Raw genomic sequence first — 24,214 nt, 5'->3', positions numbered from 1 at the left:
GACTCTGAACAAAGGCATGAGATGTGTTCTGTCATGACGTTTGACATTTACAAAAACACAGTCAGTGCTGCTGCTACTGCTGCTGCTGCTATTATGAAATCCGTGCAGTCATGTGATGTCTTCTCCCATCACCATGACAAGTTGGAAGTCTGACCTTCGGCCACATGCAGGGACTGAAGACTGCAGTACAGCAGCTGCAGTTCACCCGAGGCTACACTAGGGGCGGAGTTTGACCTCACAAGTCTCAAAACATCACTAATCCGCGTCGGACATTCTGGCACAGACACAGGCCATCACCATCTTCACCATCATCATCATCATCGTCGCCAGCAGCAGCAGCAGCAGCAATAGGAAGAAGAAAGAGAGAAACACAGGGATTTCCACTGAAACAGCATCGTCCTGACCGGGATCTGCTGCGTGGCATCATCCACAGACTCTGTGCTGCGCCCGTGTGCGTGTCAACGGGATTGGGAATGCTGCACTATGGCAGATAGTGCGCTACACGCGTCTGGACGTAACTGCAGTCATTTCTAGTCAGTTTAATTTGCAGCTTTCGGGGAGAAGTGCGGCGGGATTTGTGCGCTGACGGCTGGACCGCCCTGCGCCTTCACTTCACTCTGTCCTCTTCCCTTGAAGGTAAGTGCGCAGACGGACAGAGCACTTGTTTTCCTAAAGCCTGGGTGCAAGTTGCGGCATATTTTTGCTACAGTAGCTGTTCCCGTGTACAAACAGCTGAGCGGTGGAGCAGCAGCAGTGGCAGCAGCAGCAGTGACAGCGTGTCTGCTGCTGCTGCTGTGGGAACGCGCTCCACGGCGCGCGTGTGCGTTTACAGGCAGGAAAACACAGAGTTCTAGTTATAAAACCCCCGGTTCAATAAGAGATTGATGTCCTCTCCACGAACCCGGTCGACAGTAACGATGGCTGTTGTTGTCTCAGCGTATAGGTCTATAGGAATCACATGGTGTCTGAGGTTTGCTGCAGAAACACATGGCACTTGCATCGAATGCGCATATCTGAGTTAAAGGCACATTTACAAATAAGCCACTAACAGGCTGCTAACACACACTATATATATATATATGTATATCTATATACATATATATACGTACATACATATATAAAAATATATAAAATGTATAAAAATATAAAATATGTATATATAAAATACATATGTATATATAAAAATATACATATATAAAAGTTTGAAATATGAAATCATCTTTCATTTATAATTAAAAACACATTTTTATTAGTAAACAAACATCAGGTCAAGCCAAATGTGGTTTTGATTCTTTATTCACTTTTGTGTTGGGTGTCCTGTTTATGTGGTTTCAATATTTTAGCTTACATTTTATATTACACTTTTATTTGACAGCAATGTCATTAGTCTCTAACATTAAAAAGAACAATACAAAGGACAAAAAGTAAAACATGACAAATACAGATATAGGGAAGACAAGCCTGGAAAAAATAAATGACTCTGTAATGTTGGAACGGAATTGTTTATGTAGATTAGAAGCCCTCAAACTATTTATTATAATGTCACTGAATTATAATCTCTATGAGTGCAAATTCTGTTTTCATTTAAGCTTTTAATCCAAATAATATGACACATGTATTTGTTGTTTTATTGCCTCTTGCAATGCTATTATAATTATCATATTGTCTTTTTACTCTGAGCAGATGAAAAATATTTCATTTATTGTCAAATTGTCACATTCTTGCATCAGACTGGCTCTGTTTCTGTGTAGCAGACACAGCTTTTATATTTTATGGTTTGAGAATAAAGTTCACACATTTCTAATTAAGTTATCTTATACTTGGCTTTATCAGGAGTGTTTAAACATTGCGTTTAAATGGTGCTTGTGCTTTTTTTGTCCCGATGCAGGAAATTCAAGCCATTATTCTGCTCTTTGTGCTCTGGCTGTGCTGTGTGTAGATGTGTGTGAGTGCAGCTGTGGGTTACCTCTAACATTCCTCCATCCACAGACTCTGCTCAGTTGCCATTCAATGTCCAGCTGCACATGGCTGAAGCTGCCCTGTGGCTGATCCTGACAATGCTTTCAACTAACCACTCTGGAGGTGTGTGGGGATGAAATGGATGGAGCCCATGGCCAGACCAACACACCAGCTCCCACCTCTCAGCATGTCCAGCTGCAGCAAGTCTCCCTCCAACTCTGGAGAAGGTACAGACGACACCATTTCTCTGTCAGATCAGGCATTGGTGATGTAACTGTATCTTTATCCACGGTGCTTTATTTTATTCCCATAGCACATGCAATATTTATCAAATTTGAACCACATTTAATTGACATAAGGGGTTACATAAGGGATGAGAATGTCTTTAAACAGCACAAACAGAAACAGAAATAATGCATTTTTGCCACCAGTTGCAGGCTCTAACTCCATGGCATGGGTGAAGATGTTTAAAAAACCAGGAGGAGGCCTGAAGAAGTCCTACCAGCCTGGGAGCATGTTGTCTCTCGCACTCACCAAAGGTCTGCTGAATGAGCCTGGGCAGAATAGCTGCTTCCTAAATAGTGCTGTCCAGGTGAGGAAGCAATTTTCTCTTTTTACTAAGTACACCATTTTCTCTTTTTGAAATGTTTTTCTTAACCAACAATGACAGACTATCTTAGTTTTTAGCACAGTGCCAAACATCTGAATACAGTACCTCCACAGGAGAACAAACCAGCTCAGCAAGCTCACACAAGCAAACAGTGAAACGTTCAGGCGGTGCTATGTTAAAACACTCTGTGTTTACCCCAATTAGGCAATTCAAATCATTATATACTATATATTATCATATATTTGCCCAGCTACATAATGTTGCAATAAATGTATCAGTGTGAATTAGACTGAGTGATATTCTCTGTTTGCTATTGCCAGCGGCAACTATAAAACATCCTGTTCTATTGGCAAACCCTTAAATAAACATAAAAAAAGAAGAATATTCACTTTAATGTTTTATTCATGATTAACTCTGGAATATAAGGTCTGTAGCATGTTGGTTAGATTTAATTGTCAATATTTTTTACTGTCATTTACCAGGGTGTCATTAGGATTTAATCCATATCAATACATGTTGATACTCTTATGATACATTATACTTCCATAATTTGGTGCCGAGGATGTTTAAATGCTCAGTTGTGGTGGAGAGCTCTTGCACTTATCTCTGTAACAGAAAACCAAAACAACAAACCCTGCACCAGCATTTCCTAATTCCCAACAGTTCTAAAGTGAAATTAGAACGAACGTAACAGATCACAGTACTTTTTGTTGAGATGCTTGATACAACTCATCAATGAGGAAGTAGTTCCAATTTTAACCCAGTTCTTAATACCCAATGACTTGAAAAGTCCTTGCATGATGAGGTTAGCTTGAACAGTCTTGTGTTCATTTTCAGTTTTTATTTATTTATTTTATTCACAAAGGCATTTACTGTTTGGCAGGTTCTCTGGCAGCTGGACATCTTCAGGAGAAGTTTGAGGCAGCTCTCAGGTCACTTCTGTCTGGGCGATGCTTGCATTTTCTGCGCTTTAAAGGTTTGTAGTTTCAGTTTTTCGCCTTTAAAGTTAAAACCAGTGTAATCAGCGGTGGTTTCCACACATAAAGTAACTCATCTTTTTTATTTTCTTCAGAGTATATTCAGCCAGTTTCAGCAGAGCAGGGAGCGCGTGCTCCCCTCTGACAGCCTGCGCAACGCTCTGGCTGAAACCTTTAAGGATGAGCAGCGCTTTCAGCTCGGCCTGATGGATGATGCTGCCGAGTGCTTCGTACGTTGACACTGAAAATAATCATATCTTTCCACAGTAACTGTGCATTCAATAATGTTATGGTGCTTCCTCCTCTTTAAGCCTTATCCACTCAGTGTCAAGGTACATTTTTGCCTTGTACTTTATTTTTTTTAGCAGATCCAAGCCCTGATAGGATGTTTGTTTTGTGTGTTTGAATGTCTGTCTGTAGAGGCAGGGGTCTCAAACTCAAATGACATGGGGGGGGGGGGGGCACGAAGTGTAAACAATCTATTTTGGAACGACTCAAGATGCTGTAGTACATATGCCACCACTGTAAGTTGTGCTGTAACGTTAAACCAAAAACAGAGAAGATGACGTTTTACACATTATAGATATAATAACTGAAACTGAGACAGAATGAACTGAGCCCGAGGAAAGAAAAGGGAAATAATGTCTGTTTGTTTACATTTCGTGCCGTTTTAGAAAAAAAAAAAAAAAAAAAAAAAAGACTAGCGACCAATCTACTGACTTTCTGTCTTTAACCTAAATACTTTACGAGAAGTTAATGCACAACTCTGCCACACGACTGAGATCCATCTATTTACTGCAGGCGGAGAGTCAGACACACACAGTGAATTGAAAAAAAAGATATTGAAATAATAATGTTTATGATGATACAGTATATCACAGAATTTCAAAATAAAAGCATTTTTTTTGATATGGAAAGTTTAAGAACATTAAATTAATGATTGCTTTATTGTCCGTTTCAGCAGACTAGCATTCATACATTGTTATGTGCATTCATTCAGCAAAATAGAAATGGTAGAATATAAAAATATAAATGCACACAGCATACTGTTACCTATGCAAAAGAAAAAAATAGCACAGGCGGCATTGCACAGTAATGTTGCACAGGCTTGGGGGTAGTGTGTGTGTGTGTGTGTGTGTTTGTGTGATACACAGTTCACAATATAGACATATTTGTGATGAAAAATGAATTTATTCATTAAAAAACATACAGAAATATTTAATTATAACTTGATATTAAGTGTCAGGTCACGAGAAATTGATTGGGTGGGCCACGGGTTTGAGACCTTTGTCCTAGAGCAGTGCAGATTATTAAGAAAATTAGTAGTTATTTTTATCATCTAACATCATTCTCCAATTTTAGATACACAAGTTCAATAACTGTTTTTAAGTGCACAGTTGTTCCGTGTCTCATGTGTCTTTGCTTTGCATGTTTATAATTCTCCTGGAACTGTTTTTGTTTTTACTTCTCACCTATTAGGAAAATATCCTGGAGCGAATTCATCTCCACATAGTGTCAGACACTGCAACTGATGCTTGTTCATCCAAGTCATGCATCACCCATCAGAAGTTTGCAATGATGCTTTATGAGCAGGTGACACTCTTTGGTATTTTATTTACTGGAACAGTGAAGGTTGATTTAGAAAAAAAAAAAAAAAAGTTATTAATGAGAAGTTCATGAAGACATTCATAGGATATATAGTTTTGGTTGTGTAATTAAAAATCAAATGATGCTGTAACAGAATGTAAATGTTAATGACATTTACTGACATATGTAAATGTAAAATGTCTTTTTTTTGTTGCAGTTTGTGTGTCGCTGTTGTGGTGCGTCTTCAGATCCACACCCATTCACAGAATTAGTACACTACGTCTCAACTACTTCTTTATGGTGAGAACCACGTTCATGTCCATTTCATAATCCTAAACTTGGCTTTTAGAAGCTTGATGAGTCTCGTGGAGTCGCATTGTACACAAAAAAACTGATGTTTGTACTGTGGTGAAACGTTCACGCTCCATTAAATTAGCACATCTTTGAGTGTGCAGTCACACTTCCTCCTCCTGAGTTCAGATTTAAGTGACAGCTTTTTTTCTGCATGCTATCATTAAACATTTGTGCAGAATTAAGTCAAAGTCTAAATACATTTAAAACAACTGCAGTTGACCAACGTGCTGACCAGGTTATACATATGTATTTACAAATATATAAAACTGATCAATAGGAAATTAAAAGGGCAATAAAAACCTACCATTAGAGAATTAAAATGTTGCACAATAGCACATGAAATCTAAAACTGTGACTTTAGCTGTGACAAATGTTTTTATAGTCAGGTTAAAACAGATCCTGTTTTAAAAGATTCATGACAGAGTTTCTGGTTTTGCATTTGGGTTAAACAATTAATTGAAATAATATCAAAATCGCAATATGGCCAACGCGAAAATGACCAAACTGTCTGACAAATTACCATTTTGGATTAAATATTATCCTGATCTTTACTTTATTCTACAGATCAAAGAAAACCTTTTATTTTCTCACAGATCAGCACAAATATCACACAGTAATCATTTTAAATACGTTATTCAAATTTAATTTTTAATGGTAAAAATGACCATTCCTTCTCATATCTCTATCGCAATTTTAGTCAAAAATAATCACAATTCGATATTTTTAAAAAATCCTATCTTCTTTTACGTTAGATTAGCTAAGGTTAAACTTTACTGGAAAATTGTCTTTAAAAACAAAACAACAACAAATCATCATTTAATTAGAAATACTAACAAAAACTGGAGAGTTTGGAGTTCAGTTATAGGCAATTGATTTATTTGAGCAACCTTTTAATTGCACACTTTTTGTGGATCATGCAGTGTGACAGATCCCATGTGATGACAACAGCTTTCAACTTAATACTCCTCGTATACCAGCCACTTAGTTGCATCTGTGGTTTCCCTGTGGTCTGTGACCATTGTCTCTGTTTGTTTTTGCAGTCAACAGGTCGATCGAGTGATTGGTAAGAATGAGCGGCTCAGGTCAGACATGTTTGGAGAATTGCTGCAGGCAGCAAACAACACAGGAGACCTTCGAAGCTGCCCAGTATGTGATTCATTATTGTTCATTATTGTTCATTGTAATGGGAGTGTTTAATTAAAGGTCCAGTGTTTAGGAGTTGTTTTTGTTTGGCTGAAATTGAATCTACTACCCATAAGCAGGTTTAAATGTATGGCGGAGTATTAGGGCCACGCATGAAGATACAAATACCGAGCATAACGCAGAGGACACAATTTGTAATTACGGTTTTTGGAAAAATGCCAACTGTTTCTGAAAGCTGAGAAGCTGCACGTCAAAACCAACGTGTGGTTGTTACTGTAAAGGAGAGAGGTGGTAAAACACCTGTACATAGTTTCCATTTTTTGGCCCAAATGTTATTTTAAATGTGTTTCACACTGTTCAAATTTCAAATTCAACACACAAAATCTGGTGTTCTTGTACAGTGTTTTTTTTTTTTAAATAAAACCATTTGTTTTTCTTAATTTTAAATTGTAAATACACTTACATGCAGTAAATTGTAAATAACTGCCAGATATTGAAAGTTATTCTGGAGAAATGGGCAAAAGCACGGACATTTTTGTTGACTTTAAACTCGACTTGTTGAGATTAAACTTGAAATTTTGAGGATAAAGTTAAAGTTTCTCTTTAGTGACGTCACAGACCGCAGTCTGAGACTGACTGACCGGAGTCAGTGGCAGCTTCTGTGGAGCTGATGGACATGTCGAGACAATATTCCAACTTTATTCTCTGAAATGTCAAGTGTAATCTCGACATGTCCAGTTTAAAGTGTCGTTATGTCAAAATTCTTCATGCGTGGCTCTCATACTCTGGTGAATAATCACTTTGAAATAAAAATGGTGGTTTCTGTAGGTCTCTACAGCTAATGGTGAGAAAGGATAGTGCGACAAACGGTCTTCACCTGACCTTTTCCCAATTGCGTCAGGGAACTCTTTTAAAACTCTCTCCACTTTCTAATTTTCTCTGCCATTTACTTTTTTCCTTCTTTGTTGGTTTCTGTTTGCACAGCAATCTCCCGCCTTCAAAATGTAAAACACAAGTCTGTTCAGGTAGAATCATGATGGTTTGAGATGGTGGCGAATGAAAGGCCTGCTTTAAGGCTATGAAAACCAAATTATTTTTATCTTAAAGCTATTATACATGTATACGGGTATGTTTAGGGGTAGTATAATCAACCTTTGCCAGTAAAGAGATTAACAAATCTCTCATAATCTCTGTTTAACCATTGAATTCTGATTTAACACAGATAGCTGTTAAACTAATAATATATCCTTTCAGCTGATCAATAAGCCAATAAACTGTAAAATGGACCCAAAGATGATTCTTGATTCCGAGCACACTCTGTGCTTTGTGCTGCTGTGACACTGCACTTGAAGCAGCCGGAAGGAGATGGTGCCAGACTAGTGTTAGGATATAAATAGCAGTAAGGGCTTAGCCACTGTTTTTGTCTCATCTGTATTTGCTGCCGCTGTCTTCCTCTCCACTGTGCACCAGAGTCTCTGTTCCAATAAACCCATTATTCCCCCCAGAAATGTCTGCAACTGCACTTCTGTCTGAATAATGCTGACGTGCTGTTAATAAGTGGCTCTTTTCCATCTTTGCAATGGTCCTGATGACGACACAGAGAGAGCAAAACATTTGCTCTTATATTCAATATTCAGATTAGAGAATAAAACATTAATATTCTTTTGTTTAGTCTTCTCACCCATGAGGCCGCTCAGCCTAACAACAGCACAGAAGCTGGAAACGGGGAAAAGTCAACCTCAGCCAACCGCAGCCAAGACAAAACAGAAAATGAAACAACACAGTGACATTATGTTATGTTTTATTGCTACACACAGTTTTATTCTATTTCCAAAACGTCTGGTTTGTGTCTTGTTGACTCACTTCCAGTATCCAAGGAGACATTTTGCTCAAAGCACTTTATAACTCCATAAAAGATAACGCCTAAGATTCTTTTGGGTGTGGTTCAAAAAAATGTTAATTTTGAAATGAACTCTATCAACATACTGCTTCACGAATTGAATTGTTTGTTTTTGTAGCTCTACAAATCATCCACTCTTACTTCTACCCAGACTTTGTGCTAAACTACATGGAGCCGAAATCCAGCGATTGACCTTGTTTGCATCTGGAACACATAGAAATGATCAAATAAATCTCCAAAAGTTAATATACTGTCATTCATTTATGAAATAATGATTTAAGTCTTTTAAATCCGCTGATGTGCAGTTTTTTTTCTTGTTTTACAGAGTAATTGTGGTCAGAGTATCAAGATCCGCCGTGTGCTCATGAACTGTCCGGAGATCGTGACCATAGGCTTTGTGTGGGACGCGGAACAGTCTGATCTAACAGACGATGTCATCCGGTCACTCGGTCCACGTCTGAACCTGTGTGGGGTAAGAGCTGAACGGGCTGACTCATGGGATGTACAGTATATAAGCACCTGATGACAAACATGTCCATCCTTTTAAAAGACACGTTGTTCTACGGGGAGCAATTTGCCAAGTGTAGTGTTGAAAGATTCAATGTAAAAAAACAACAAGGTATTTTATCTATAGACATGTGTTTTCTTATGAGAATGAAAACCATCATAGACATCATTTGTTTTCTCATCTGCCGGAGAGAAACCGGCTGATATTAAACTTCACTTTGTTCTCTTTCAGCTTTTCAATCGTGTCACTGATGAAAATGCCAAACGTAGTGAGCTACATCTGGTGGGGATGATCTGCTTTTCCAGTAAACATTACTCAGCTTTTGCCTATCATACCAAATCTTCAAAATGGATGTTTTTCGATGATGCTACTGTAAAGGAGGTTAGTAATCTGCTTTATCCCTGTTCTACATCACTGTACCTGTCACATGCTCTTGCACCACACTCTTTTTTTCTTCCAGATCGGGTCCAAATGGAAAGATGTCGCCTCTAAATGTATCAGAGGACATTTCCAGCCACTTCTTTTGTTTTACACTAATCCCGAGGGAAGTCCAGTGTCCAATGAAGATGCACCAAGGCAAACCTCAATGTGTCCACGGTACAAAAGCCAAGTAAATGGTGACGCGTCAGGTAAGATAATCCTCCAGTTATCACCACGTCTCGTGGACCGTTGACGTCGTTGACTTTAGAATTTTACATCTTTTTGACCTCAATCAAGGATGTTTATGAGGATTATTAGATGCAAGAAGGGGATCTTGGTCTGTGACGAAGCTATTACATTTTGGTGCAGATGGGGGATTAAGAATGGAATCCAGGATTTATTTTTTCACTTCCTTGATTTTAAAAAAAAATAAATAAAAAGATGTTTTGAGGGCTGGTATTTACGAGTTTGAACAATTATTTGAGTAAGTAGACAGGCATGTATAGGATAATGCTGGATATACTGAAAAGTGCAACAGATAAATTAATTGTCTTGTACTAAATCTGAAAACCTTTGAAATAAATGATGGGATTAATATTGTTACTGGGACATCTTGAACAAAAGTTACATGAGACTATAAATGAGGTAAATGGAGATTTGTGGGAATGGTTAAAGTGCAATCATCCACTTTAATTGCTCTGCCTCCAGTAGTTAATTCATTATTTTTGCATTTCATGATGCCTGAACAGTCATTAGTGCTTATTAAACACAAACCTCATTAAACTCAATCCCGCACAACTGCCTGTTTTTTGAAAGGTGAAAGACAGCATTTAGAACGTGAGCTAAATACTGGCACAATCCGCCATAAGTAGTCAGGTTAAAAAATATCTTTATTATTATTTTTTTTTTTTTGGATTAACGTGACTTGTGGCTTGATACGGTGGTGCAGTGGGCTGTCTTCTAACCAGAAGGTCAGCTGTTCGATTCCCAGACTTATGAAGACAACGTCTGTGAAGAAATGTCCCTTTTATTTAGAATGTTCATAGATAACACGTTATAGCTGAATGTAGGTCACATGTCTTTAACCTACAGTACATAGTTTTCCCTCTAATCAGTAGCTGTTGTGAATGTACTATTACACTACATATAAGTCACTTTTCATTGGATTTGAATGCACACGTGTAAATGTGCAGATGTGTGCATTCAAATACAAACATACACATAGAAAAACAAAAGTATAACAATCGCCACCATGTGCCTTTGTTGTTATAGTGTTTTTTTTTTCTAATAACAAATATTAGTTCCTAACATTAAGCAATAATGGAAGTTATTGTTTTGTAATGTGCTTGATAATAAATGGAGCAGAAACATATTATTACTGGAAACATGATAGGGACTATAATACTCATCAATTTGTCCATTAATACTGAAGTAATACCATGTCACGCACCACTGACAATAATGATTAAAAAAGTAATCACAGTTATGGTTTGATTGAGACGAAAAGTGGGGCAGAAAAATTGTCCTGCACTGTGTGAAGGCTTGAACTTGACATGAGGATGATGCCTCGGTTGCACGCAGATTACCACCCACGCCTGCCTCTCTAATCCCCGAGCACACTCATGCTCCGGCTCCACAGTTTCACTCCTCCCCTTGGCATGTCAGACGTTTGCCTCCCTTAATTTATCTACTTGTTTTTTTTGTTTTGTTTTTTGGCAGCGGCGTCTGTTGCCTGTTTAGAAGGATTGTTCTGTGGTGGCCAGACACTTTCACTGGCGTGAGACAGGATTCTTGTTTTTATGAAAATAAGTATTGTTTGGTCAAATGTGGTTCAGAACAAATCACTACATTAACCCTTAGAACACAGAGCATTTCGTCTGCTTTTTTCCATCACTATGTTAATACGTACAGTATATACAGAGGCTATGAGATCTTATATCCTTTTTTCCCCAGCACAACCTACAGGCAATCTGATGATTTTTTTTTTTCCATTTTCACCAACTATATAAACACACCGGAGCAAATCGGACTGAATTTGTGAAAAATGTGTTTTCTATGAACACAAAACAAAAGAAAAACGCTCTATTTTGTGACTTCTGCATAATTATTGCTATTTTACATCACTGCTAAAAATGTGCTATAAAATGCAACATGACTTTGACTCTGAATATGTTACCTGAGCACTATTAATTCAATATTCAATTTGTTCTGAAGCAGTTCATATTGTGCAGCACATCAGTGCAAATCTGTTGTACATAGTCTCTGTATACTGTGTCTACAACATTACGTCATACACAGTGTGTAAGAGTTATAATTATACAGCAGCTGTGTAAGGTGCACACCAGTGTGCTGCAGTATCTTTGTCAGTGGAAATACATCAGGCTTCATAATCAGTGATACTACAGCTTACTCACTGAAACATCCCACAGCCACGTACAAGTATTTTTATACTGCATTTTTTTTCACAGGAGCTTCAGCCTTTTAGTGTAGAAACTGTTATAAAAACACAAAATACACAAAAAGGCAACAATGCTGCTGCAAAAAAGGCTATAATAATAATAATAACAAAGAAAGGTTTTCATCATAAAGGGATCCATGAACATTTTTCACATTCTAATCACTCACAAACTAAAGGCGTGAATATGTTATGGTAAATTTAATGTAACAGTCTGGAAACTTTTCATGGAGGAGGAGTTGAGCTGTCGGGTAAATGTGTTGCTCTGGAGGCAGATGTTCGTCGTTCTGTTTCTCACAACAAAAGCAAAAAAAAATGCACCACAGTGTTGGCAAATGTGAGAGCAGTATGTATTTATTGCTCCTGCATCTGTGCTTTGCTTAAAATACATATCCAGTTTTGTCTGTTGCTGCGTGTGCCGTGGAGGTGTGACACTGATAAAACGTTTATTATAGCTGCACTTCAGTTTGTTAAAGGAACAGGAACAGTGAGTTGGAAATCTAATATAAGTTTCTCAATGATTGGGTTTAAGTATTACTTTGTAAAAAAATAATAATATATTGTGATTTGCCACTTTACAAACAAAACTGATTTGATTTGAACCCAGAACTAATTTCCAGGCTATTACACACCTATTGTATTTATTTTAAAAACCCAGAATGCAGGGTAGTGGTTAGCGTTGTTGTGAGAGTGTGAGAGTGAAGGGTTGTTAGTTTCTGTGTGTTGGCCCCACGGTGGACTGATAACCTGTCCAGTGGAGACTCATCTGGACGATAAAACGGTAGAAAATGACAAAACAAAAACAACAGAGCTAGATTGATTATAGCAGAGATGGTAAAGCAGATGACGTCATAAAAGGCGACCAAAATGAAACCCTGAAAAGAAATGATTTGGATTAAAAGAGTGTTTGAGTGACATGTTTGGCTGGTGTAAGACACTATTCAACAAGCTGTGTACCATTAGTCTCAGTCAGAAAACATATGACTGTATATCCATGATGTTTCATACAAGTAAAGGGATTTCAGAGCCAAATAACTTTTATTTAACTTTTTTTCAAGAAGCAAACAAATACATTTACTTTTACTAATAAAGTGCCAATTTCTCATCTGACATTGAATTCATATCACTTTTCTTCTCCAAAGTGAAACATCCACTTGTGAGTCCAAACAAATTCGAGGAACCTTCCATGGAGAATTTCCAGAGGACGACTGAAACATCAAGAAAGGACAGAGGGCATCGGAGAACGGAGCCGTCGCAACACAAAGGTACAGCACCGAGATTTTAGTCAGGCAAAAGCTGACATGTTTGTAGTGTCTCTACAAATATGGTGTGTCCACTTTGTTCAGAGGTGGCACATGCAAGGTCTTCATCTCCTCCAGAGAATGGACTGAGGCCGTCTGTGGACCACAAGTTAAAAAACCATCAACGCACTGAGAAGTCCATCAACCATTCAAGCAGAGGGTCTCAGGAGCCACGTGGACCGTCCTTCAGTCCACAGGGTGGTGGACATAGCCAGAAACACACCACCTCCCCGAGTCGCTGTGATCAGGATAGCTGTCAGGAGCAGTTTGAAAAAGGTGGCAGCGGAGGAAACCGGAGTAAATCAAAGTCCACTTGGAGACCCATTCGTGAGGTGTTAAATGTGGACATGGTTCTAAATGAACTGGAGCAACGGCGTCAGCAGCAGCAGGACAGCCCACGGTGCAGCAAGACTTCAGCCCAGGAAAGGGACCCTGCTGAGCAGAGCCGAGTCCGGGAGAGGGAATTTGTACGGACCAGAGAAGACCGAAAGCAGAAGTGTCTGATGACCATTTACGAGGACGAGCAGAGGCACGAGACTGAGAGTCACAGCTCTGTGGAGTCAGAGAGCAGGGCCAACCCACAGAGGGGCAGCAGGCTTAAAGGTGGCCCCAAGACGCTGCTGCGTAGTGACACCTGGACCATTCAGAGGACGGAGTCTGGCTACGAGAGCAGCGACAGACTCAGCAGTGGCTCCACAAACCCAGACTCACCTGGGGTTGATGGCTTTGCTGCTAAAGAGCAGAGATCAACAGCAGAGGCTCAGCTGCAAAGGTAAGAAACAACCGTGTGACTGCTTATGGGTAACTCGCTACAACGACAAGTCAAGGTTTCACATTAAAACAAAAAGTAGTACTGGATTATTTGAGATTACATGAGACTGATTTTAATTTTCAGCATTGGGAACATGGATCTTACAGTAAATACTCTGTATAAGTAATTAGTCATGACTAACCTGTTCTAATGTAAGTGAAGGAATTACACTGATAAAGACCACTGTCTTTTCTAATCCTCCAGCAAGTTTTCTTGTATATGTTCTTGCAGAGTTTCATCAGGTTGTTATTCTGAAACAATAATCTCATCACCACTCACTCAGAAATATTTTTAATTTGCCTGGAAACAAGAAAACTGAACACACACAAAGTGGAATTATCTTTCAAACAGCTTGTACAGTCGTGAACATGTTCTTAAACTACACTGTTTAAGAAAACATAATTCAATAGGATTATTAAATATAGCTTTCTACTTAAATTGTACATTTATGTAGGACTCAAAACCTAAGTACAACCTTATCTACTGAGGCATAATTAACTTTTTATGACTTTTAAAATTATATTTTTCTTTAAATAAAAACATTACCAGAAAATGTATCAAAAAAACAACAACCACAGTTTATTTAATAAAGAAAAAAGAAGAGATACCAGATGTTTCTAGCCAAAGTATATAATTTTATTTTTTGGTCATATTTTATATTTTATATAAAATGATTATATTAAGTTTCAGATCTTTAACTATATATTTCCAGTTGTTTCATTACATTATAAAATTATTTTAATTGAAAAGCTGGTTGTGTGATATTTCAGTCACAAGGTCTTTGTTTATTTGTTTGTTTCCTGTATCATATTTATCTGCTGACCAGTTTTACAATGAACCAGCATGAACACATGCTCACAATAACTGCAATCTTTTATTTCCAGCCAGCCACATCAAAAGGGAGGCGATGCAAAGTCGAGTGTAACGTCATCATCACCTTCACACAATGGTGAGTTCCAGTACTATAATAGCAACAATAAATACATAAATAAATACATTTAATGTGCTATAAGTAATGTTTATTTATGTATTTATTTGTTAATTTAAATTTTGGATTGTTGTATTTTTATATGTTACGATGAACAATTAATCCATGGCATCCAGATTCATGTTGGGTAAATTTAAAGAACAACCACAACAAAAAGTACAATTGAATTAAAACAGAATTTTGATCACTTTCATAGATCTTAGATCTAACCTGCTCTACTGCCACTTACATATTGTTATTACAAAATACACATGCACTGGTTTACATACATAAGGTTGAATATTTAAGCTTTGCCCTTGTGTCCTACATAAGTTTAAGAAAGGTTTTTTTATCCAATCTAATCCAGTCCAATCCAACTTTATTTATAAAGCACTTTAAAAACAACGTCTGAAACAAAGTGCTGTACATCAGTGATAAATAAAACAAGTAAAGTAAAAAAACACAAGGCCTAACAGACCTAAGAACAAACAATAAAACAATAAAATACTGTAGAAAGTATAAAAACAACACAATAAACAAGTCACTCCCAGAGTATGCACTATATTTGCAAGTAGGTTCCTGACTGAAGAGATGAAGTGTTTTGTTTTCTGTAGTTTTCCAAAACTACTCACAGTGTGAGAGGAATTCAAGTTTGCGTTCATTTCTGAGCTCAGACTGCAGTATTTTTTACGTGTTATGACAAAAAAACCCAAAAACCCTTTAACCACTTCACCCCGTCAGTGCCGTTAATCCCACAGAAGCTCCGTCACAGAGCACACAGCTGGACTCGACTGCTGGCATTGTCACAAAATATCTTTGTGTTTCATTTGACACTTAAAGTCTGCCACACTCGATACTCAGTCAAGGCTGTGCGCAGAGACAGTCAGTGTTTCCAACCAACAGCATAAGCTTTCATCCTCGCATGGAACTCTCCAGGGCAACAGCAGAGAGAAAAATAACACATCTATTTTTAAAGCCAAGGAATTCAGCACCACAGTGTCTCTTGCTGTGCGGGTGTTGGGCCTGAGCTCACTGACTGGTTCATCCAGCTGACAAAATCCATTGAGAGCAACAACTTGCTGCTGCCACCCTGTGGCTCAGACTAGAACTGCTGTGGGACCTAAATCTGTGGACACAGACACATTACAGTCTTTCTTAAAGGGACAAAAAGCAAGTCCCCATAAAGTAAATGTTTACATTTTAAGATGAAGACATGTTGTATGGTTAGGATGAGGTTAGGGTCAGGTGAAGGTTATGTTTAGGGTTAGGCCAGTAGGATTTAGGGTTAGAGTAATAAATGTAAGTCAATGTAATGTCCTATGATGTCATGGAAACCGTGTTTGTGTCAGAGAGAAAGACGATTAGTGTCCAGTTAACACTGTATTTGAACTCATATTCTCTCATTTATAAAATATATAGATTTTTGGGATTTAAGTCTAAAATCTGCGGATCGACTTAATGTTTAAGACTCTGTAAAAGTAGTTTTTGATTAATCCCAACTATTTGACATGTAATGTAGATTATTTCTTATCTAGTTTTCTCATCCTATCAGATTATGTGCATTTATACATACATTGCTTCATTTAATTCAAAGGTAAAATTGCATATATTACCATGAAAGGTCCTCGGCGAACCCACTGTTAAAGGTCTAGTGTGTAAGAATTAGTGATATATGAAAATAGACCACTGTACACACTGTCATGTTATAATTCATGTTCTCATATGTACACTGTTTTCTTTCACTATGTTTTGAGTGATTTCTATTTCAATGTTGTACTTTTAGGTAAACATCAATCCAGACCTCAGGGAAAGAACCACGACCAAGTTTCTCATTCACAACTTAAGTGCAGTCCAAGTTTAAGGTAGTGTCCTTTATAATCTACATTATGTAACAATGGCTCACATATTATTCACACATCACATATTCCAGTATTTGAATCGTCGCTTTCATGTTTGTTATAGGCATAAATCAAAGAACACTTCTAGCACCTCCAGGAAAGCGGCGTCTTCAGAGCGTGACTCTGCTGGTCCAGAGAACAGGCAGAGTGATCAGCTGGAGCCCACAAACTGCAGAGAGACTACAAACCTGAGGCACATTATGAAAACCAGCAGCTCGGAATGGAACAGCTCTGATGATCTCGCTCTCTCTGAGCCTGAGGACAGAGAAAGTACTTACTGCTCCAGCAACAGCGAGGCCGTCGCCTCCGATCCACAGTGTCCTCACATAACGCTGCCATACCAGCCTCCCTGTAATATGACCACGGAGCCTCTTCAACAACTCAACAATCAGCGCCAGCTCAGTGCGACGGGGTCCCCTCACCTCCGACCGGCCCAGCGGATCCCCCCGCACCAGGGTGAAACAAGCCACGCTGCGTTTCGCCCGAGAATGCTTCAAGAAGCCTTTCAGTCGAGTCCTCGTCTTTCATCCACGTCCTACATCAGTCCGCACAGGAAGCCTGAAGTGTCAGGTCTCTGGACCTTCTCAGACACAAGCTCTAAGTCGGGCTCTGACCCAGAGAGGAGCACTCCATCGTCATGTGAAAGTGAGGAAAGGGTCACAGGATGCAGGGTGGAACAGGCAGTGCCAGCTCAAGAGGTTTCTCTGACAACATACTTCAACGTGGACAACTGTATGACAGAAACATACCGTCTCAAATACCACAACCAGAGGCCTCTTGTCCTCTCTGCCACGGTGCCGCGGACAGTGGCTGTGACTGAGCGCAGAGACACCAGTCACACACTTGCCACTGAAACACACTCACAAGATGTGCCAAAGAACAGACCTGAAACAAGTAAGTCTCCCTTTACAGGGATTGGTATTATAGTCTGTATTTATATAGAGCTTTTCTAGTCTTGATGAGCTGCTTTACACTACAGTTTCACCCATTCACACGCTGCAACATGGGCTTAAGTGTCTTGATCAAGGACACATATAGACTAGCAGAGACAGACATTGAACCAACAACCTTCCAGTTGAAAGACAATTTGCCCTACCACTGACCTACCATGGCTCAATCCTAACTCCTCACTTTTCTAAAACTGAAGTACATTTTATATCAGAAAATGAATTGTGATACTTAAGTACAGTAAATGTCATATACTTAAAGACTTTTACTTAAGTAATATAATAAAAAGTGACTTCAACTCCTACCAAATGTCATATTCTGGTAACATACTTGTACTTTTATTCAAGTATCCCTTTTAGGTATTTTATACAAGACTGAACATTATTCCATCGACAATCATACAAACAGCAATCAATATGTTACATGTAAACAGCACAGATCAACAGAAAAGCAGAGGTCAGTGAAGGACAGCAAGATAAGTAAGGTCAAATAAAAAGCAATAAAATAAATAACAGTCTATATTGGCATTTGTTAAGTCATGTAGTGAACAATCCTTAAAAAATATAACTATTGTGAATAGTGACATGTTTAAGTGGTTGCTTTTTAGTTGGCATTTATTTTATTTTGACATGATTTGTATCATACAATATAATATAATATCTATGTCGGCCCACGCAAAGTTTCCCTGTGTCAACATGTACACAACTATCTCCTTATATAACATGATATGGTACAATACGATACAAAACATCACCATAGAAAATGATATTATACAAAATGATATTATACATGTGCATCAGGACTATTGTAAAAGTCATGTTTTTTGTGTTCTGTTTTCTTTTACAGGCCATAATAGCAATAAACCCACTGCAAAATGGAACCCAGTGACCACCAAAGGACTGGACGACCGTGGTTTTTTATGAGTGGCACTTGGTAAGTTTTGTTTACAAAGGATGACAGTGGTCAGTGCTACCTGGATGCCAAAGAGTTTAGAGAATGGGAAAAGATGTTCTGAACCCTGACATCTCCAGACTGAGTAGAATTAATTTATGCAATTTAATGCTGAACGTGTGTGTGTGTGTCATATTGTTTTTTACATGTTGAAACGTCTTCCGTTGTCTTGCAGACGTCTGGACTGTTTCTTTTTTGCACAAAGGGTTTGGTCACTTTAAGTAGAAAAGAAAAAAATGTTTATTTCTTTATTTCCATTTATTTCTTTATTTGTGGAGCAGTTCTGCAGAAGTACTGAAGATAAACTGATACAGTGTATACATATTTACATATATATATATATATATGTATATAAAGTCAGGTGTGAGAGACTCGGGAGAGCTTGGATAGTTTACAAAAGCATGCACATGCAAAGTCGTAGATGCTGGACGGGAATTGAAATCAGAAGACAAGAAATGTCTGCACATCAGCTGAGGCGCCCACATATTTTTGTTAAAAACTACCTTCCAAGTAATGATTCAGGTGCATTTTCAGAAACATTATCTGGATGGTAATCTAAAACAAAGTGTGTGGGAGCCTCATCCGGTGTGTACACTGAGCTACAATTCAATTGTTCTGTGGTGTGAGGCGTGATAACAAGAAAATCACAGCACGATGACATGAAAGGTACTTTAAATAACCCTTAAGCAGAGTATGATGTCGTTCTACAAAACAAAACAAAATAAAAACCTATGTTGTAATGGTTTGAATCTGCAGCAGGTTTGATGTAGATCATGAAATCACACAAAGGAGGGTGAAGTAACGTGACTGACTTCATTTAGGGCACGGGGTCACCAGGGAACTGATGTGGCAACATTGAAGTGTATTTACTTTGTGATTAGTTTAAGCTCTCACCTTTCATCTGTTCTTTTACAACGTGTGTGTGTGTGTGTGTGTGTGTTAATGAGTGACTGAGAGTTGACCTGTAGCATCAGCCTCTGTGGCTGTAGAAAAGGATTGTTGTCGATTCATTGCTTCCGGTGATTTGTTGATTTTTTTGGCGAAATTTCTTGCCATGATTCATAAATATGTCTTTGAGATCTCGTCATGACGTTCTGTAGCTGGGACCGCGCTCAGGTTATTCGTCTTTATTTATTTCCTTTTAATCTTTTTTTATTTTTTTGCAACTCACAATGATGTCAAGTCTTCCTGTTTAACTTCCTGAAAAATTAACACACATATGTATTTGCAGGGATTTGTCATAAACATGCCAATATCATTAACATGCCTGTCTGATATGAATATGATTATTATTGACCATACAACACAACACACACACAAATATTCTTGTTAATAGGGTTAATGTTCTGAAACCTGCATGTGGCCTTTACATAAGTCTTAATAGCTGTGTGTGCAGCATAAGCATGAGCATGAAAATACTGGGCCGAGCCCAGCAAACATAATTCTATTGGATTTTACTTAATGGTGATCCAACAAGTTCATGAAGTGTCATTTTGTAACTTCACTTGATTTGGAAACGTTTTAATGCTTGAATGATCGTCTTTGCATCCCGTGTAAATAGAAAGGAACAAGCAAATAGTGACCTGACTGTCCAAGACATACTATGCATTCTAACTATTAAGGTTCTCTTTAAAGCAGATTTGGGTGTTTTTATCACTTCATATTCTGTACAACAGACGTTCACGAGACCATGACTTTTCTTTAGTGCTCACTAGATTGCCAAATATTCCCTGCCCTTTATTCATACATGCAGGTGTTGTATTTCACTTTACTTTGCAATGTTTTCTTTCTACAATAGATTTAATAGGGTACTTCTCTACTGTCGTCACAGCACATGTTGACTCACGACGTTTTTGTTTGCATTTGATGTCAGAGGATCGTGTTCAGAGATTCAAGTGAATGTCGACTCACACACATTTTTCACATTCTTTTTTATACTATTGACATGATTCAGTCGAAGCAAAACAAGGGATACACTCTCACTGAAGGTATAAGATTAAAGAAATAATCTATGTACACAGTGACACAAGCTGATTGAGCTGTATACTAATAGTTTTATTTTAGGATACAATAACTAATATTAAGAGAACAATGAAATGAAAATTGTCAATTTATTCTCGCCTGCGAAGCGTTTTGTGGTACGTTGTGTGACTAATGGTTTCCTTTTATCTCCTGTATTTTTCTTTTATTTATTTCCAAACCAAATTCTCTTGTTTTCACACAAGTTTTAATTCAAAATTGGAACTTTGTGTCTTCAGTTGTATCAAGAGTGCCTTGACATTTTCAGAGGGACACTTTTTTTTTTTCCTGTGTGTTTGTGTGAGTGAAAAAAACATGAGGAAAAGAAGGAGATGAATGAAATGTTTGAATATGCAATGCTAATGGTGACACTCCTATATGTGCACTGTTTGTGCAGCTGGAGTGTAAGAGCTGTGGATTTGTGCCAAATTGAATTTGCCCACAAGTTCTTTCAGTTCTTTGGAAGTGATAAGCACGACTGAAACCGTCGTGTCAAGTGTCAAGTTCATCCAACTGTCTGGTGCTTCTAGGTTTGAAGGCGCTTTAATGAATAACAGTGAGTTACTGTATGCACCAAATGTGTGAAAAATCAAGTTGATTATAGGAAATCTTCTTAAACCCATGATCTCTATCCCTCAGTTAAAGGCTTTATATACTGCAAATCCACTATAGAGGCCCATTTTACAAAAGGACAACTACTGTATGTCACTCAACATCACAGTTGGCATTGCATCAATCCATGACTTTATGTTGTGCTAAAGATAAAAGGGGTCGGACTTCCATTTTTCCCACATTTATGTGATGATTTTCTTTGTTACGGGCTGATGTGAAGGCCTCCGTCCTGCTCTCATGTCTCTGTATGTGGTTAGAATTCACTGCTGAACTTGAGTTGTCAGTGAATGACTTTACAGAATTGTAGACCACTTCAAAGAATCATGTAAAAATCTGTCTACACATTATATTTTTGTAGATAAATATTTATTTTTATTTATTGTTGAATAAAGTTGTAATTCCTGTACCACGCTATAAAAGGAGTCATTTTCACTTCCGTGTCCTCCATCACCAATCATTTTGACAAACAGAACAAAGACAAGCAGGCAGATGCAGTATATGGCTTTATTACGGCGAGTATCAAAATCCGGTACAATGGTATTATACAGGCAATTTAAACAGTGTGCTAAGGTCATGTGTGTAAAACAACACAATACTGCTGTAACTGTGTGTAGTCTGGTCTATGCCTTCTTGAATATCCTCCTTGCTTCCACACCTTCGTAGCTGTACATCTGTGTGAGAAAGATGACGTCACATTCAGTTATTTATCTTTCTTCACGGCTCCATGTTTGGTTAAGTTAAAAAAGAGGGATTACCTCACTTTGTGGCTTTAACATGAGTCAAATCAGTGCAAGATTACTGACTTCAGATTGTGAATGGAGAGTTTAGCATATCACAATACCAGAAAGCTTTAACCTATGATCACTGTGTTTGTACATTTGACATGATTACATTCATCTTACCTGTATGAGTTCACCTCCCTGGATGATCCTGGTTGTTGTGAGTGGTTTTCCATTGTCCTTTCTCGTGAAAACCCCCTTCATCATGTCACCCTCTATGGTCCACGAGCCCTGGAGGGTGAAATATGAAACCTTGTTATGACTTTAACACTGGGTGATCACCTGAGGGATAGAACGATGCATGAGCTAACAAACAAACCCTTGCGGCTCAAAGGTTCAAAGTCATAAATTGAGTGAAATGTGCAACACATTTAAAGGCGAGGAAAAAAAAATCATACAAAAACAATCATGGTCTGATGATATGTAGACACATTTAAACTTGTAAAGATTAGTTTCTGATTAACCAGCAGATGAATGATGGGTAAAGGTGAGACTGCTCTTCCTTACCGACAGCTCAGTCCCATCAGCGAGGCTGTAGTCAAAAGTGACCCCCAGGGTAAAGTCTAATTCCACGGTGCGGAAAGCGCTGCTCTCCTTGACGTGAAACTTGTCTCCGGTCTGTTCGAGGATGATTTGGAGGTGGTCGTGAAGTGCCAGCTTCCTCTTCAGCACGTTCACACCTGTCAACATACAAATCAAACGTGTTCACTGGGCTTTGGCCAGTCAGAGGAACTTAATGTCTTTGTTTGTAGAGGATAAAAAACAAAAAACACCAACACTCCACCATGCTTTAGTGTTCAGAAATGTATTTATAACTTAAATTATGAACAGACATATAAAAAAAAAAATACTCCTTCCATTTGAATAAATCAGTGCACACATGTAAATAGTATTCTGACACAGTAAACATCACTCACCCATTACTTCCATGAATTTCTCATAGTTTTCATTGCGCTCAATTTTCCAGGTGCCGTTGAAGGTCATGGTGGTGGTGAGGGTGAGTGGGACTCTGCGCTGAGGAGTGTCTCACTCAGAGATTGCAGCTTCTTTTAAACCACACACCCCCTCTTATCTGGGCATCTATCTGACGGCTGATATGGTTGTTTAAAGCTCATATTTAACCACAGCTGCACCTGATTTGGCAATGCAACGTTTCGGAATAGAAAGAGCTGAACTTGTGCTCACTTAACATCCTGTTCTACCTGTATTTGTGTTTACCAAAGGTCGTGGTGCATGCTCGCCCACATTAAAGGTTTCTAGTAACAACCTTTGTAGGGAAGAAAAATATCTTATTTCAACTTGGGATATATTCAGATTCAGATTCAGAAAACTTTATTTGTCCCCGTGGCGCATTTCAGGGGGCAAATAGTGACACATTGAGGGATAAAAAAATATAAGATATCAAGGGAAAGGTACAGTGGAACAAAATATAATACTAAAGTAAAAAAAGATTCCACCTGACTTTCCATGTGTAGTAGAATATACAGCACATTATGTACATTATTGCACTGAGGTTTGTGTTATTGTTGTATTGCATGTGGAGAATTAGAGTTGAGCGTTGAGAGAGATATATGTATATGCTGTTAATATATATACATATAAATGATTAACAGCATTGGTAATTATCAAAATCATTCTTTATGTTTCTGTAATGGTTAATACACCAGTGTTCAAAAGCTCTTGAACTGAAACTATATTTTTAACACTAAAATATAACTATTATTGTTATCCAGTGACTGTTTTACAAAAAACCTGAAAAATATAGCAAAGCACATTAATATTTCTTGATTAAGCTGTCTAATTATAGTTATTTACTTACATTCCTGAACAGAAAAATGTGTTTTGTGGTTAGATGTTATGTTTGATTTCTCAGAGAAGAAGCCCAGTGAGCCAGCTCAAATCTGGGAATAAAATGGGTTATTTGCCAAATAAATAACAATAACATTTTTAGTTTGATTTTTATTGACTGTATATACACATATATAGTTAAATGTGTATAGTTTTTGACTGTATAT

At 38.0% G+C, this 24,214-nt stretch overlaps 2 protein-coding genes across 5 annotated transcripts; one reads left to right on the top strand and one right to left on the bottom strand.

The window, feature by feature from the left end:
* Positions 1 to 48: 48 nt before the first annotated feature.
* Positions 49 to 21,826, top strand: usp53b (ubiquitin specific peptidase 53b). Of its 4 annotated transcripts, none has more exons than XM_058640935.1 (17): positions 49 to 636; positions 1,990 to 2,186; positions 2,397 to 2,551; positions 3,453 to 3,545; positions 3,642 to 3,776; positions 5,026 to 5,139; positions 5,351 to 5,433; positions 6,528 to 6,633; positions 8,856 to 9,002; positions 9,270 to 9,419; positions 9,499 to 9,667; positions 13,056 to 13,178; positions 13,260 to 13,986; positions 14,910 to 14,974; positions 16,776 to 16,854; positions 16,955 to 17,784; positions 18,685 to 21,826. In XM_058640935.1, the coding sequence occupies exons 2-17, from the start codon at positions 2,093 to 2,095 to the stop codon at positions 18,759 to 18,761; spliced, it is 3,147 nt and encodes a 1,048-aa protein (XP_058496918.1). In that variant the 5' UTR covers positions 49 to 636; positions 1,990 to 2,092; the 3' UTR covers positions 18,762 to 21,826. The 4 variants fall into 4 exon arrangements, with proteins under 4 accessions (XP_058496918.1, XP_058496919.1, XP_058496920.1 ...); XM_058640936.1 differs by having other exon boundaries at positions 2,391 to 2,551; positions 13,293 to 13,986; XM_058640937.1 differs by having other exon boundaries at positions 2,391 to 2,551; positions 16,988 to 17,784.
* An 84-nt stretch (positions 21,827 to 21,910) lies between these two features.
* fabp2 (fatty acid binding protein 2, intestinal) lies at positions 21,911 to 23,264 on the bottom strand. The gene is made up of 4 exons (XM_058640938.1): positions 23,117 to 23,264; positions 22,707 to 22,879; positions 22,323 to 22,430; positions 21,911 to 22,091 (listed from the first exon to the last, which is right to left on the bottom strand). The coding sequence occupies exons 1-4, from the start codon at positions 23,181 to 23,183 to the stop codon at positions 22,041 to 22,043; spliced, it is 399 nt and encodes a 132-aa protein (XP_058496921.1). The 5' UTR covers positions 23,184 to 23,264; the 3' UTR covers positions 21,911 to 22,040.
* Between the last annotated feature and the right edge of the window lie 950 nt (positions 23,265 to 24,214).

Source organism: Solea solea, chromosome 10 (assembly GCF_958295425.1).
Source record: "Solea solea chromosome 10, fSolSol10.1, whole genome shotgun sequence".
NCBI classification, from domain to species: Eukaryota; Metazoa; Chordata; class Actinopteri; order Pleuronectiformes; family Soleidae; genus Solea; species Solea solea.
This window is presented reverse-complemented; position numbering and strand designations above follow the sequence as displayed.

Excerpts from the sequence above, each read along its gene's own strand:
- usp53b (XM_058640934.1), top strand. The coding sequence starts at position 2,093 with ATGAAATGGATGGAGCCCATGGCCAGACCAACACACCAGCTCCCACCT. Across the intron at positions 6,634-8,855 it reads GAGACCTTCGAAGCTGCCCA|AGTAATTGTGGTCAGAGTAT; the intron begins GTATGTGATTCA and ends CTTGTTTTACAG. Across the intron at positions 17,785-18,684 it reads AAAGAACAGACCTGAAACAA|GCCATAATAGCAATAAACCC; the intron begins GTAAGTCTCCCT and ends TTTCTTTTACAG.
- fabp2 (XM_058640938.1), bottom strand. The coding sequence starts at position 23,183 with ATGACCTTCAACGGCACCTGGAAAATTGAGCGCAATGAAAACTATGAG. Across the intron at positions 22,431-22,706 it reads CTGATGGGACTGAGCTGTCG|GGCTCGTGGACCATAGAGGG; the intron begins GTAAGGAAGAGC and ends TTCACCCTCCAG. Across the intron at positions 22,092-22,322 it reads AGGGAGGTGAACTCATACAG|ATGTACAGCTACGAAGGTGT; the intron begins GTAAGATGAATG and ends TTTCTCACACAG.